We start from the raw sequence: 16356 nt of genomic DNA, 5'->3' as shown, positions 1-16356 counted from the left end.
TTACTGTGTACATGGGTCAGGTATGAACCCAAGCACCATATGGGAGCACTATGAAATCAAGGGAAACCCCAGTGCTGTGATGTCTTCCTCCAAGCCCCTAGCCCCTGCAAGAAAATGTTGCCCTGGAAGTGGTGAAACGGTACATTCATGAGGCCCTGGCTCCAAAGGGGGGGAAAAAAAAAAGAAATAAGAACAAAAGGTTAAAATGCTAAACTTCATGTATATTTTACCACAAAAGAAAGAAAGGAAGAAATAAGCAATTCTCTGCTGTTACCCTTTACATTAGTGTGCAATGCATGTCTGTTGAATTGAATGGGTTCAAATTGCTTGAATCAGACCCAGGAAAGAATTCCTCAGAGATGAAGGACAGTGCTGGGCTGATAATTTTGGACTGTCAACTGACTTTTCACCTTTTCTTGACAGGTGGACATGAAGACTTTTCAAAAATGATTGACGAAGCTGAGCCTCTGGGGTACCCAGTGGTGGTGAAGAGCACCCGAGGACACCGAGGTGAGTGCAGTGCCTCCTTGGCTTCCATTAGTGCTCCAGCTCTGCCCTGATGGGCTTCTCATCTGGAATGACAGGCTCTCCTTGGAGAAACAGAGCTCCCCCTGGAGGAGCTTGCCATGTAGTACTCACCTCTGCCCCCTGCTCTCTGTCTTCCCTTCATTCACCCTTTTCCCTGGACTATGGCATCAGATCCTTGGATTGGTTTCCCTAACTCCATTGCTGGTCCATTGCTTTAGTCTTTTATGGGAAGTATTTTCTCTAAGACATTGATCTATTCTTGCCACTGCCTTGCTGAAAAATCTTTCAAGAGACCATGATGAACAGTCTCAACTGTCTCTCGTTTTTTCTGGCTATATGAACCCTCCATAGCCCATTACTACTTTGCTTCTTTTCCAACAACCAAATCATGTATTTTCTTCTGTCTAAACCTTTGCTCTCTTTTCTTTGCTGGGAGTGCTATCTTCTGCCCTCCAGTAAATTTCTGTTTACTGATTAAGGCAGAGGACAACATGTAAATAAGATTAGTTTATTACCATGTAGCAGGTACCAAGATAAGACAGTGCAGGGGAGAATGGGAATACATAGGAGCACTCCTGATATAATTTTGAGTATATTGAAGGAGACTTCCTGAAAGAAAATACTATCTAAATTAAGCTGAAGCTAACCAGCTAAAAGGGTTCTTGATCCCTTCCCCTCTATTTCAGGCAAATTTAATTAATTGCTCTTTCCTTTGTGGCTCATTAACACATTGTACATGCTAACTTAAGACAGCTATAGATTTATGTTTCCCCTTCTTTCTTTTTTTTTAAAGTTTTTTTTAAATTTTATTTATTTGTTTTCCCTTTTCTTGCCCTTGTCTTTTTATTGTTGTTGTAGTTATTATTGTTGTTGTTAGTGATGTTGTTGTTGTTAGATAGGACAGAGAGAAATGGAGAGAGGAGGGGAAGACAGAGAGGAGGAGAGAAAGATAGACACCTGCAGACCTGCTTCACCGCCTGTGAAGCGACTCCCCTGCAGGTGGGGAGCCGGGGGCTGAACCGGGATTCTTATGCCGGTCCTTGCGCTTTGCACCAGGTGCACTTAACCCACTGCGCTACCACCTGACTCTCTCCCCTTATTTCTAGTGAGCTACTCAGGGGTGGGAAACAGGTCCTATAACTTCCTTTCTCTATGACCTGCTACACTGCTCAGAACATGGTAGGAACTCAGTAATTATTAATGAGGACATATGTAGCAGAAAGCAATGACCATGCAGCAAATGATCAGGCACATCCTGAAGATGCAAGGATGGCATGTGGAATGCTCAGGGCATCTGGAGAAAAGAGATACCTTGAACAGACATGTGATAATTTGTATGATGTGCATGCAGTAGAAATGAACTAGACATACCCACTGAGGCACTCCAGTGTGTAGAGAGTAGAGCAGTTGCGTTGCAGGGTGATGACTGCTATGGCTGCATGTCCAGGTGCCTGGTTCTTTATATTTTATTTATTTATTTATTTATTTATTTATTTATTTATTTATTTTTGCCTCCAGGGTTATTGCTGGGGCTCAGTGCCTACACTATGAATCTACTGTTCCTGGAGGCTATTTTTCCCCCATTTTGTTGTTGTCCTTGTTGCTGCCCTTGTTACCATTATTGTTATTGTTGCCACTGATGTTATTGTTGCTAGACAGGACAGAGAGAAATCGAGAGAGGAGGGGAAGACAGATGGAAAGAGAAAGATAGCGACCTGCAGGTGGGGAGCAGGGGCTCGAATGGGGATCTTTAAGCTTGTCCTTGTGCTTCACACCATGTGCGCTTAACCTGCTGCACTACCACCAGACCCCCTATTGTTTTATTTTAATGAGAGAAATATGTAGAGAGACAGACACAGAGAGAGAGATCAGAGCACTATTCTGCTCCAGGTTACAGTGGTGAAGGGGATTGAATCAGAAACTTGGAAGCTAAGTGATATTAAGCTAGTACATTAAAAGTACAAGTGACCAAAGAGGAAAAAAAAAACACAAATTGAACTTAATATAAAAAATGTGTACATCCAACTATTAAAAAGACAACCTTTGATGTGGGGGAAAGGATATTTAAATTATATTATCTGACAAGGATGTATACAATATATAAAGGTGGGTAAGGGAAATAGCATAATGGTTATGCAAAAAGACTTTCATGAAGCTGCTCTGCAGATAGGGACCAGGGACTTGAGCCCAGGCCCTTGCACATGGCAACATGCACACTCAGCCTCACACCACTGCCTAGCCCTCAAACTTGTTTTATTAATTAATATCACTCATATTTATACCTATGTTTCCTTCTAAGAGTTTTATAGCTGTAGCTGTTACATTTGGGTTTTTGATTAATTTTGAGTTAGTTTTTTGAAATGTTATAACATAAGAGTCCAACTTGATTCTTTTACATGTTGACAGCTAGTTTCTCTGGTATCATTTGTTGAGGAAGCTGTTATTTTCCTTATTGAATGCTCTTGGAATTTTTGTCAAAAAACAGTTGAGTGAGGATTCCCAATTTATTCCATCTCTCTATATGTCTATTCTTACTTCAGACCACAATGTCTGAATGCTGTGACTTTGTAGTACATTTCTAATTTGGATGTTTGAATCTCTCAACTGTGTCCTTCTTTTTCAAGATGGTGTTGGTTATTTGTGGGTTCTGTGCATTTCTATATGAATTTTAGGAGCAACATTTCAGTTTTTTGCCCTACCATAAATTTAAAAAAAAAAAAGAAACTTTAGAAAATTTATTTATAAAATTAAAAATATCAACAAGACCATAGGATAAGAGGGGTACAATTCCACACAGTTCCCACCAGAGTTCCATATCCCACCCCTTCCCTTGAAAGCTTTCCTATTCTTTATCTTTCGGGAGCATGGACCTAGGATCATTACGGGGTGCAGAAGGTAGAAGGTCTGGCTAAAAAGAAACTTTTGACAGTTTTTTAAATCATGTATGAATTTTTTAATTTTTTGAGAGAAACCAGAGCTCGACTCAATTCTGCTATAATATAGTATCAGGGAATAAATGTGGGAACTCTGTGGCCTCTGGCATGCAAACCCTGTGGACTTAACAGACTGAGCTATTTCCCTAGCCCCAACATTGACATTTTCGCAATAGAAAATTGGACTTCCAGTAGGTATTTCATTGAACCTGCCTATCAATTTGAATAGCACTGCCATTTTGATAATATTAAGAATCTCACAATTCTCTGAATATGGGATGTATTTCCACTTATTTAGATGTCTAAATATATCTATATGTATACATATATATGTATATATATATGTATATGTATTTGTAGTTTTCAGTGTGTAAGTCATATAGTTATTTTCTTTCTTCAAGCCATTTTTTAATTTGTGATTGTGGTTTGCAAGATTGTAAGATTACAAGGTATAGTTCTACACTGTACCCACTACCAAAGTTCTGTGGCCGCACCCTCCCAATGATACTGGTTAAATTTATTCCTATTTTATCCCTCTGGATATGAATGGAATTGGGTTCTAATTTCATTTTCAGATTGTTTGCTGCTAATATAGCATAGTATTTGAGGTAAAATGAATAAAGGGTAAACAAAATGACAGCAATTAAGCTAGATTCTGTTTAAAAAAAAAGTCTAAGGGCAGTGGATTTGTGCAACAGATGCTTTTGAGAAGTTGTTTATCTTGTGTACTTTTATCTTCCTTATCTGCAAATCAGAAATGTTTTGTTTTTTTTAAAATATTTATTTATTCCCTTTTGTTGCCCTTGTTTTATTGTTGTAGTTATTATTGTTGTTATTGATGTCGTTGTTGTTGGGTAGGACAGAGAAATGGAGAGAGGAGGGTTAGACAGAAGAGGAGAGAAAGACACCTACAGACCTGCTCCACCACTTGTGAAGCAGGTGGGGAGCCTGGCGCTCCTCACGCCAGTCCTTGCACTTTGTGCCACCTGTGCTTAACTTGCTGCGCTGCTGCCCGACTCCCAAAATATTTTGTTTTTGTCCTAGGATTTCATAGGACTAATGTAATGAAATTTAAGTGTAAATGAAATTTAAAAGGAGGAGGAGGAGTCGGTACCACAGGGCAGGAAGTCAGGCCCGCACCCCGGAGGCTGAGCGACCATCATGGCCAGGTACCTGGCCCAGATCATCCTGATGGGGGCACAGGTGGTGGGCAGGGCCTTTGCGCACGCCTTGCAGGAAGAGTCTGTAGCCAGCCGGGCAGCAGCTGACACCCGGGACTGCGCCGGACACCAGTCTGCACCTGCCTCCAACCTCACTGGCCTCAGCCTCCAGGAGGCCCAGCAGATTCTCAGTGTCTCCAAGCTGAACCTGAGGAGATCCAAAAGAACTGTGAACACTTGTTCAAGGTGAACATCAAGTCAGTAGGTGGCTCCTTCTACCTGCAGTCAAAGGTGGGCCGGGCAAAGGAGCACCTGGACGAGGAGCTGAGGATCCAGGCCCAGGAGGACAGAGGAAAAGAACCCAAAATGTGATATGGGCTCCTCCTACCACCCCCACCCCTAATTTATAGCTCGCTAATAAATGCTGTTACCCCATTTGAAAAAGGCGGTTGGCACACAGTAGATGATTCATTTTAATCATCCCCCCATGCTTTAAAACTGTCCTCTCTTAGCCACAGACTAAGTCCATGTTAGAGTCTCTATGCCAGCAGTTACACCCCTATATCTAGCCCCATCTAATGGAAATTCTACCTCATGTCCAGAAAAACCCTGGTACAGTTCATGTCATGAATCCCAACTATCTGTTTCTAGATGTCAAATTTCCTATACCAAATGCCCAACAATTATTAAGGCATAATTTGGAAGTTACTTTTCAATCTCAGTGAGCATTGCTGTCCATAAGACTTCAGAAGAGACCTATTGAAGGTAGTGAAGTGACCTAAATCTTAGGAAAACCCTCTTTTTCATATTTGTTAGCAAGAATGTTCAAGTTGGATATGCTATGTCAGGAATCCCTATTCAGATCTGCTAGCTAATATAAACTTGGAAAGATGTGTTAATTACAAAAGCACAGGTAACTCAAACAGAAGGAAAAAATAATTTAAACAAGGTTATAAGATTACAGGGCTGTAACTCTATACTGCACCCAAAACCAACATCACTATCAAATTTCTGTGCTCCCTCCCTCAGCAACCACTACAATTCTCACAAAGTCCTAACTGTATTTTTAAGCAAATCTTTTTTTAAAATATTAATTTTTTTATCTTTATTTGATAAAGACAGCCATAGATCAAGAGGGGAGGAGGAGATAGGAAGAGAGACATCTGCCGACCTGCTTCAGCACTTATGAAGCTTTTCCCCTGCAGGTGGGGACTGTTCATTGTAGCATGTGCATTCAACCAGGTGTGGCATCACCCAGCCCCCCCCCACCTTTTTTAATCTATGTGTTTCAATTCCCTATGTTACATATATGAGTGAAACCCTCTGGTAGTTGTCTTTCACTTTCTTACTTATTTCACTAAGCATAATTACCTGCAGTACCATACATTTTGTCCCAAAGGATACAATATTGTCTTTTTAAATTGCAGAGTAATATTCCATGGAACATATGTCCCATAACTTCTTCGTTGTCTTCTGTTGATGGGTATTTAGGTGCATTCACTCCTTGGCAATTGTGAATAAAGCAGCTATGGACGGCGGGGGTGGGGGCGCATATGTACCTGTGACTTAGTGTTTTCATCCATCCTGATTTGGAATTCCTATTAAGTATTTCTGAGTAATTATTTCTATAAATATTGATTAACACCTGTTTGATACATATAGCCCAATATGAGGCTTGGAAGGTTTTAGCAACATGAATTAGATGTGGAATCTACCCAATCAGCATCATTTGGATGATAAGAGATGCTAAAGTGCTTATGGAGATGGATTGAATACATTCATAGGATTTTGTTTTGAACCTTTTTTGCATGATTTAGTTCTTGAAAATAAAATAGTGATGGAGGGGAAGGGTCAATGTTACTAAAACTTGCATAAAATCAAGAGAAAATAGGGTTCCGTGGTCATTTTGTAAAAGCAGGAAATTAGAAAAATAGAAGGGGCCAGAGTACAGCAAGTTCAGAAAGAATTGATTGTGTAGGATGAAGAGAAGATAGGACATGCCACCTCTTTCAGGTTTTCAGAGGCCTCTTTCAACTATCATTGTTTGTTTGTTTGTTTTAGGGAAAGCTGTTTTTCTTGCAAGAGATAAAAACCACCTTTCAGACATATGCCATTTAATTCGCCATGATGTGCCCTACCTGTTCCAGAAGTATGTGAAGGAGTCACACGGAAAAGATATCCGAGTGGTGGTAGTTGGGGGCCAGGTGATTGGCTCTATGCTTCGCTGTTCCACAGATGGACGGATGCAAAGCAACTGCTCTCTAGGTATGGTAAAAACTCTCAGTTGGCTTGTTGGTCATGGGTTGCCACCAGGGTTTTTCATTAGGCAGTCTGAATCCTTTCAGTACATGTGTAGTACTCTCTCCTATCTTGTTAGATTCTCTTCTGGGCATTAGAGCCACAGGTAGTAATTAGTAACAAGATGCCAGGAAAGTAATTCAACAAGTCAAGTCCAAAACATCCATACATGAGACCCTGGATACAGTTCCTAGCATCACATGTGCCAGAGAAATGCTCTGGTTCTTTTTTGCTTCTCAAAATAAATCTTTAAAAAAATAGAAATAAGCCCTTTCCTTTAGCAGCAGACAGTCAGAAGGAGGACAGATGGTTATGAATACTGTAACAGAGGTTAAGCAAAGGTATCAGGACACTGAGGTGTCAGAATTCCTGTACGATTTAGGACTTGGCAGTCAGATTTAATAAGAAAGTAGAAGAAGGTTTGAAAGCATAAAATGGGATGTTGGAGATGAGTGTGGAAGCAGTTACAATAGTTTAAAAATAATAAGGATATAAGTTAAGGCAATGGTAGGAAGTAGGGTATATTCTTTTGTATTATAATAAAAAATTTCAGTTAGGGGCCTGGCAGTGGTGCACCAGGTTAAGTGCACATGATGTGAAGAATCCTGGTTCGAGCCCCCGGCTCCCCACCTGCAGGGAGGTCACTTCACAGAAGGGGATGCACGTCTGCAGGTGTCTGTCTTTCTCTCCCTCTGTCTTCTCCTCTTCTCTCGATTTCTCTCTGTCCTATCCAAGAAAAATAACAACAATAATAACAACAAAATGGAAAAAGTGGCCACCAGGAACAGTAGATTTGTAGTACAGGCACTGAGCCCTAGTGATAACCCTGGAGGCAAAAAAAAAAAAAAAATCACAGTGGATTATATAGTCAAAATTTGTCTTGAGTATAGATTTCACATTGCATTACTATGAAGAAATGAAATAGAAAAAAATACCTGGAAAGCAAGTCAATATGTTAGTAAATAGTAAAATAAATATATGAAGTATGTTGGGGCCAAGGAGGTGGCTTAGTGGTAGAGCACATACTTTGTAGGTATTAAACACTAAGTTTGATCCCTACATAGGAACAAAAAAAGACAAAAACAAATATAGATTACCATGTTCAGCGGGGAAGTTCATCTACGCCGATGACATCTGCTGTGCAACTCAGGCATCAAAGTTCAACATCCTTGAGGAAACACTCACGAAAGACATGCCTCTGATATCTGATTACTGTAAAAAATGGCGACTAATCCCTAGCACTGCAAAAACGGTATCATCTGTTTTCCATCTATACCATGCCTCGGCCTCGCGTGAGCTTAATGTGCAGCTTGGCGATACGAGAATACGGCATGAAGCCCAGCCAGTCTATCTTGGCGTTACTCTCGATCGCACTCTGTCATTTCACGAACATCTCATAAAAACTGCAGCAAAGGTGGGCGCGAGGAATAACATCATTGCAAGACTGGCCAGCTCCTCATGGGGCGCGAGCGCTTCCACACTACGATCATCATCTCTGGCATTATGCTATTCCACTGCAGAATACTGTGCCCCAGTATGGTTCCGTAGCCCCCATGTCCACTTGGTCGATTCCAAATTATATTCCTCCATGAGGATAATTTCTGGAACCATCCGTTCCACCCCAGTTCCATGGCTGCCAGTTCTTAGCAATATCGCCCCACCAGATATTCGTCAGGATGCCGCATCATCTAAGTTCATTTCCCACGTCTACGCTCGACCGGATCTGCCAATATACGCGGATATCTTCGCCCACCCTGTCCAACGCTTGACGTCTCGTCACCCAATCTGGTCCCCTACGCCTACACTGAACTTCTCTGTTCCAGACTCTTGGAAACAGAGCTGGTAGTAAGCTGAGGTAAAGAACAAACACCTCATCACAGACCCCTGCAAGTGTCAACCCGACTTTGACCTAGCACGTTATGATTGGGCCCTCCTCAATCGCTATCGAACAGGCCATGGCCGGTGCGCCGCTATGTTCCATCGCTGGGGAGCCAGAGACGACCCGAACTGCCCCTGCAGCTACAGACAGACTATGACCCACATAGTCAACGACTGCCACCTCTCCAGATTCAAAGGAGGTCTCGAAACTTTACATCAGGCTCAACCTGACGCTGTTGACTGGCTACGGAAGAAGGGCAAACGCTAGAAGAAGAAGAAGAAGCGGGGAAGCAATTACAGAAGCCAGACCTTCCACCCTCTGCAACCCACAATGACCCTGGATCCATACTCCCAGAGAGATAGAGAGTGGGAAGGCTATCAGGGGAGGGGGTGGGATGTGGAGATCGGGTTATGGGAATTGTGCGGAATTGTACCCCTCTTATTCTATGGTTTTGTTAATGTCTCCTTTCTTAAATAAAAAAAAATTAAAAAAAGAATATCATTTAAAAAAGGTGGAACTCTTCTCTGATTCCTCTTTCTCTCATATTACTTAAAAAGTGGTGTGTGCTTTTGAAAACTAGTAATAATCACAGACAAAATTAGAAAAAGAATGCATATCTATTGGACAATTATTGAGAATATAAGTAGAATAATATATATTTGAGGGTGAGGGTAGATAGCAAAATGATCATTAAAAGAGACTGTCATACCTGAGGCTCCAAAGTCCCAGATTCATTCCCAAGCACTACCATAAGCCAGAGTTGAGCAGTACTCTGGAAATAAATAAATATATATATATATATATATATATATATATATATATATATATATATATATATATATATATATATTGAGAGGGCAGAAAGATGACCAAATAGGGAGAATCCGTTTTTACTTCCTCTCACAAAAACAGGAAAGCTATAGCACAATATGGAACAAACTACAGACACAGACCTGAAACCCAGACAAACAATCTTCCACAGAACAAAACAAATATGCTGGGATGGGGGCATTTTCATTACTCCTAAAAGGCTGAAAATCAAGACACTCTTTGGGAGCACAATATAGACATTTTTTAATTATTAGTTTTATTAATCACTGAATAATGGTTTATAAGATTATAAGATTACAGGGGTATAGTTTTACATCATGCACACCACTAAAGTTTTGTGCTGTCCCCCTTCCCCACACTGTAATTTCTAGAGTTTTAAAATGTTTCTATCCTGGGAGTCTGGCAGTAGCGCAGTGGGTTAAGCACATGTGGTGCAAAGCGTGAGGACCAGCATTAGGATCCCAGTTTGAACCCTGACTCCACACCTGCAGGGGAGTCGCTTCACAAGTAGTGAAGCAGGTCTGCAGGTGTCTATCTTTCTCTCCCTCTCTCTGTCTTCCCCTCCTCTCTCCATTTCTCTCTGTCCTATCCAACAATGACAACATCAATAACTACAATAAAAACAAGGGCAACACAAGGGAATAAATAAATAAATATTTTTTAAAAAATGTTTCTGTCCTCTCACCCAATTATCTCACATAAAGGAAATTGTCTTTATAATGGAAAGCAAACCCTCTACACATAAGATGTTGATGGCAGAATTATTGAAAAGACTGGAAATGGGGGGGGGAGGGAGCAGGCAGTGGCGTACCTGGTAAAGCACTCCCATTACAGTGCGCAAGGACCCAGATTCAGATCCAGTTCCCACTTGCAGGGGAAAAGCTTCATGAGTGATGATGCAGGGCTGCAGGTGTTTCTGTCTCTCTCCCTCCCTTTCTATCTCCCCTTCTCCTCTCAATTTTCTCTAGTCAATAATAATAAATAAATAAAATACTGGAAATCATAATGCGGGCTATATAGTAATAAGCACCTTGTAACTATGCATTGTGAAGAAATAAGAAATTAAAATCTAAGTATTTCACAATAGAGGGGGAGGAGCATATTTTACAATCATTTATAATAATGCTTTTAGGGGACTGGGTAGAGGCACATGCAGTTAAGCACACTTACTGCTATGTGTAAGGATCCTGGTTTGAGCCCCTACTGCCCATCTGCAGGAACGCTTCACAAAAGGTAAAAAAGGTCTGCAGGTGTCTTTCTCTCTCCCTCTCTATTTTCCCCTCCCACCTCCAATTTCTCTCTGTCCTATCAAATAAAATAGCAAAAAAAAAAAAAAAGAAAGAAAGAAAAGAAAATGAAAGAAAGAAAAGAAAATGAAAGAAAGAAAGGAAAATGAAAGGAAAGAAGGGAGTTGGGTGGTAGCACAGAGGGTTAAGCACACATGGCACAAAGTGCCAGGATCAGCGTAAGGATCCCAGTTTGATCCCCCGGCTCCCCGCCTGCAGGGGAGTTGCTTTACAGGTGGTGAAGCAGGTGTCTATCTTTCTCACCCCCTCTCTGTCTTCCCCTCCTCTCTCCATTTCTCTCTGTCTTATCTAACAACGACAACATCAATAACAACAACAATTATAACTACAACAACAATAAAGAAGGCAACAAAAGGGAAAATAAATGTAAAAAGAAAGAAAGGAAAGAAGGAAGGAAGGAAGAAATAAAGAAGGAAAATGGCTGCCAGGAGCTGTGGATTCATGATGCTGGCACTGAGCCCCAGAAATAACCCTCATGGCAATAAAAATAAATAAATAAAGCTTTTAGAGTCTATGGTCTCATGAGAAATACTAAGGATTAAAGATATTACAATATGACTGACTTTAACTATACAGAAATCATTCCAGAAAAACAAGCCAGGGGCACCAGGCAGTGACACACCTGATTAAGCCTTCTTGTTACAGTGTGCAAGGACCTGAGTTGGAGCCCCCGGTCTCCACCTGCAGGGGGAAAGGTTCATGAATGGTGAAAACAGAGCTGCAAATGTCTCTCTGTTTCTCTCCCTTTCTCTCTCTCAATTCCTCTCAATTTTGGCTGTCTATCCAATATATAAATAATGGTAATAATAATAAAGAAAAGAAGAAAGAAAAACTAGGTCAGAAAGAACAATACCAACCATGTTATCACTGGTTGATTCTCAAGGGTAACATTAATGATAAATACTTTCTTTCCTTGACTTCCTACCTTGAGAATGTTTGCTTTTCATAATTAGAAAGAAATTAACATTTTTTAAGAAGGGAGAAAAAAATTATGACCAAGGATAGAACATCTGGTTGCCCTTACTAAAAAACTAAAACCTCAGCTAGTCTCTCTGAAAGATTTAAGACTTGTACTCTCAGACCAATAAGTAATGTATAGGGTTGTCAAAAAAGTCACAACACACTTTTGCATAGAAAAATGTCATGTCTTTTCTTACAGATCAACACCCATTATGCTATACAAGGACAAACTTATAATTTTGAATAGCCCATCATGGAAAAATATAGATATATTAGATTATATATATAGATTATATTCTCTTGTGACTTTTAGTTATGAGTTCTGTCAGGTGACTAAAAAGGACAAAATGATGGGGCTGGTGAGATAGCTCATCTGGTAGGGAGTCTACCTTGTCATGCTTACCACCCCAGTTTGAGCCCACCATATAACATACCATATGAGAGTGATATAGCACTGAGAGCAGCTTTGGTGCTGTGCTGTCTCTCCCTCTCTCTGAGCTCTGTCTCTGTCTGCTTCCATCTTTTATTCCATTTGAAACATCCCAGAGTGGTAAAATTAGGTAGGTACACAGCCCTAGAGATTTAAAAAAAAAAATGCACTTCTTCCCATCCCTTCCCTGCAGGTTTACTTGACTTGTTACCCAGTGTCTGATGTCACTGTGCTTTCCCCATAGGTGGTGTGGGTGTCATGTGCCCATTGACAGAACAAGGCAAGCAGTTGGCTATTCAAGTATCCAACATCCTGGGCATGGACTTCTGTGGCATTGATCTCCTCATCATGGATGATGGTTCCTTTGTGGTGTGCGAGGCAAATGCCAATGTGGGTTTCCTGGCCTTTGACCAAGCGTGCAACTTAGATGTGGGTGGAATCATTGCTGACTACACTATGTCCTTGCTACCAAACAGGCAGACTGGCAAGATGGCCATCCTCCCAGTACTGTCTAGTCCTAGGGAGAAGAAAGAGCCAGATGGTTGTGCATCAGCTCAGGGAGTTGCAGAGAGTGCCTACACCATCAACGGCGGGTCTACCTCAAGTGAGAGTGAGACTGAACTGGGAGAGATCCGGGATTCTTCAGCAAGCACAGTTGGGACCCCAGGCCCTATGGTGCCTGAACCCAGCTACAACATTAACAGCAGAATTGCTTCAGAATTAAAACTTAAATGAATCCCTGCTTTGGGGCACCATTTAAACCAAATCCAACTGCTTCACTGGTAGTTTTGAGTAAATAAAATCTGGACTAATGTAATTTAATTTGCACAGAGACTAGAAATCCCATCTGGGTACTCAGCATTCTTTCTAACAGTGATTTAAGCAAATGGCCTAGCCTTGTGGTTTTTACAAAAACTACTATAAAAAACCACCAAGAGCAACATCCCAGCTGATCCATTTGTGATCAATGTCAGCTGTAAGCATGTGAATGTTATGGCTTACTCTGAGGCTTTGACTCTTGCTGCTTCTGGATCTCAGCAATAGAGCCTATTAACTCAGAAGGGCTTCTGGAAACACTATACTCAAAAGCAGCTATTGGATGGAGGCATGTGCAGAAGTGGAATGTGACTGCAGATATGTGCTCTTCATTAATTGGGCGTGTCTAATGCTTGAAGAATAGACAGTCCAGACACTCTCAAAGGTTCAGTCTCTATCTTCATCAATCACCACTATGACCAATATTTCTTTTACACTCAGGATATGGTGTTTAGGGAACTTCCTCATTAACATTCACAGTGAAGCACTTTGTAGAAAGTGAGATTGAATGATCTTTGACTTTACTGGTTGGCAAATATCCTGCTTTATTACTGGGACTTTCTACAAATTGATTTGCTGCTCTGAGTTTATAGACCCTGCTTCAAGAAAGGCCAGCCTCAGCAGCCTCTTGCACCTTTGCTGCCTTTGATCTCAACTGGAAATGCACTTCAGTGAGCTAGTGGTCACACAATTTATTTCTTAAACACCATGGACTAGCTTTTCAATAGACTCTGTTCATTGGTCACTCAGAAGTCAACAAGGTTTTGTTGTTGTTGATTTTTGTTTTCTTATAGAACACTACTGGAAGATTTCCTCTCTCTACTGAAGTTTCATGTACTGGATAGCTGTAGGAGGTTTTCTGGTGTGAATTACTGTTGTGGGCCTATTGGATAGACAGAGCCATACAAAACACACTTTAGTCCCCTTTGATATTCAGATCTTAAACCCAGATTCCATAGATCTGTCTCTGCCTGCTTTTCCAAACAGAGGGAGACTCAAGAATCAAGAATTGTTCATTGCACTTTGGGAAGGGAGTAGTGAAATGTAACACCAAGTGCTTTTCATTTTAATTCTTTGAGCATTAAATGATGATCCTTCCTTTGGGGAAAATAATGGAAATGGGATGCTCCATTTCTGCTTATATGAAGAATAACTGAAAATGAGCAAGATAATTTTTTAAATCAAATATACTAAAGCATATGCACTCAAGAGTTAGCATAATTGGAGTAATTTCCTTGGGAAATGATACTTTTGAACTGTGATGTTGCATGTGCCAACTACACTTACAATTCCTCTTTGGAGTTATCTTTAAAGCCTTGCAGAGAAAGAAGTCTCACAGTATCATATATCTTGTTTTTGTTTGTTTTTTATATTTATTTATTTTCCCTTTTGCTGCGCTTGTTTTTTGTTGTTGTAGTTATTGTTGTTGTTATTGATGTCTTCGCTGTTGGATAGGAAGAGAGAAATGGAGAGAGCAGGGGAAGACAGAGAGGGGGAGAGAAAGACAGATACCTGCAGACTTGGTTTACCACCTGTGAAGGGATTCCCCTACAGGTGGGTAGCCAGGGGCTCAAACCTGGATACTTACGCAGGACCTTGCACTTTGCGCCACCTGCGCTTAACCCATTGCACTACCGCCCGACTCCCAGATCTTGTTTTTCATACCACTCCTCCCCAGAGGTAGTCCTAAGGTTCATCATACTTTGTTGTTGTTAGACTTATTTTCTAATGCTATCTGTTTTTTTTTTAAATCATTCCTCAAAAAAAACAATCAGCCTTTAAAAGAGCAAAGATTTATCCACATGGAAGAAGCTTACAAGTGGACATTTTCCAGATAGAGTTTAAAAATGTTTGTAGTCAGGGTAGTGTCACAAAACTAAACATACATCTTCTTAGGGTAACTACTTTAAAGGTAACAACACCCATTTGGGTGTTTAAATTCCTATGTTTATTTCTGCTGTTAATGTAACACACATGTACGAAGTCAAACAAGTACTTTTTTTCACGACACAGTTAAATAGAAATTGGCTTTTAAAATACTGTGGCTAAAACCAGATCTCACCATGTAACAGTTGTACAATTCAACAATGTTTGGTGCCATGCAATGGAAATGTTGTTACACTACACAGTTGTAGTTTAAATGCAATCCAGCATAGGGTGCATGCTGCTAAATTGTAACTTTAATATTGTCTCGTACAGTTGGAAAATCATAATACTTCACCTTTCTATATGGTAAGACATGTACCTTACCTTTACCACTCAGGGTGGGTTTAGAGGGATAGTTCTGGGTCTGTTCTCACTGGAATTGACCAGATGCTTTTTATATAAACATCTGAGTCGTGCTGACATTCTGGAAGCTGCATTTACTTGCTCTCATTGTTTAATGTAAGCTCAGTCTTCCCACTTTATCTGAAAGGATGTTAGCTAGACCCATCTTGAGCAGATTAGCTAGAGTGCTTCCATATTTGCCAGTGGGGACCCATTTTCCAGCTGCTAGTAATATCTGTTGTCATTGGTATCATCACTTGGAACCTAGCCCTGCCTAGAAGCAGAGAGACTAGTGATAAAGCTGTATCATACCCAGCTTTAGGATTTCCCTTACTGGCTGTAAAGCCCTGTGAGCCTCAGCCAGGTGGCTAAGTGACACTTGTCACACCTGCCTCTAAGGCCTACTGTAAGGAACATGGGAAGTGGAACAGAGTCCTGGCTCTGGTTCTCTCCATAAGCAGCTAATTGACCTCGTTTAGTCAGAAGGCTTCTGTGCCCTTTTTTTTTTCTCTCTCCTTCAGATTAGGGGAGATGTTGAAATGGATTAATGAGATTTAATTATATTATATGGGAGGTGGCAGAAGAACTTCATATATACCTGGTTTTATAACATTTTTAATACTCTTCCCGTAAAGGAGTTAAAAAAGGGACCATGAATTCTTGGCATTCTCACACTAAACACTGATGGGAACCCTGAAAAAGGATGCAACTTCTCAGATGACTTGTGACTAGAAAGGAGTAAGGCTTTTTACTTTATTCAAACAGACTTCTGGATATATCGTATATAGCCTGGAACTCTTGTCACTAGTATACTAATAGTCTTCCTATGTAACAAATTGTGGTATCTGTATACTGTCTCCCTGGTAATACCATCTTGAAGCTGGTCAAAATGTGAATGTCAGTAACTCATTCACTTGGAATATATATGGTTCTGCAATTGGGAAAA

At 40.7% G+C, this 16356-nt stretch overlaps 1 protein-coding gene and 1 pseudogene across 1 annotated transcript in view; both read left to right on the top strand.

Moving 5' to 3' along the window:
- RIMKLA (ribosomal modification protein rimK like family member A) overlaps positions 1 to 16356 on the top strand; it is a 36119-nt gene extending 19763 nt beyond the window's left edge. Inside the window, exons 3-5 of the mRNA XM_007526105.2 lie at positions 424 to 510; positions 6683 to 6886; positions 12571 to 16356. Of these exons, the coding sequence (XP_007526167.1) occupies positions 424 to 510; positions 6683 to 6886; positions 12571 to 13061 (782 nt within the window). The 3' untranslated portion in view covers positions 13062 to 16356. The remainder of the gene's footprint in view (positions 1 to 423; positions 511 to 6682; positions 6887 to 12570) is intronic.
- On the top strand, positions 4234 to 5015 carry LOC103116251 (mitochondrial import inner membrane translocase subunit TIM16-like; annotated as a pseudogene).

The sequence above is a fragment of the Erinaceus europaeus genome, chromosome 13 (genome assembly GCF_950295315.1).
Source record: "Erinaceus europaeus chromosome 13, mEriEur2.1, whole genome shotgun sequence".
Lineage (NCBI taxonomy): Eukaryota > Metazoa > Chordata > Mammalia > Eulipotyphla > Erinaceidae > Erinaceus > Erinaceus europaeus.
The sequence above is the reverse complement of the archived record's forward strand: the minus strand, read 5'-3'. Positions and strand labels throughout refer to the sequence as shown.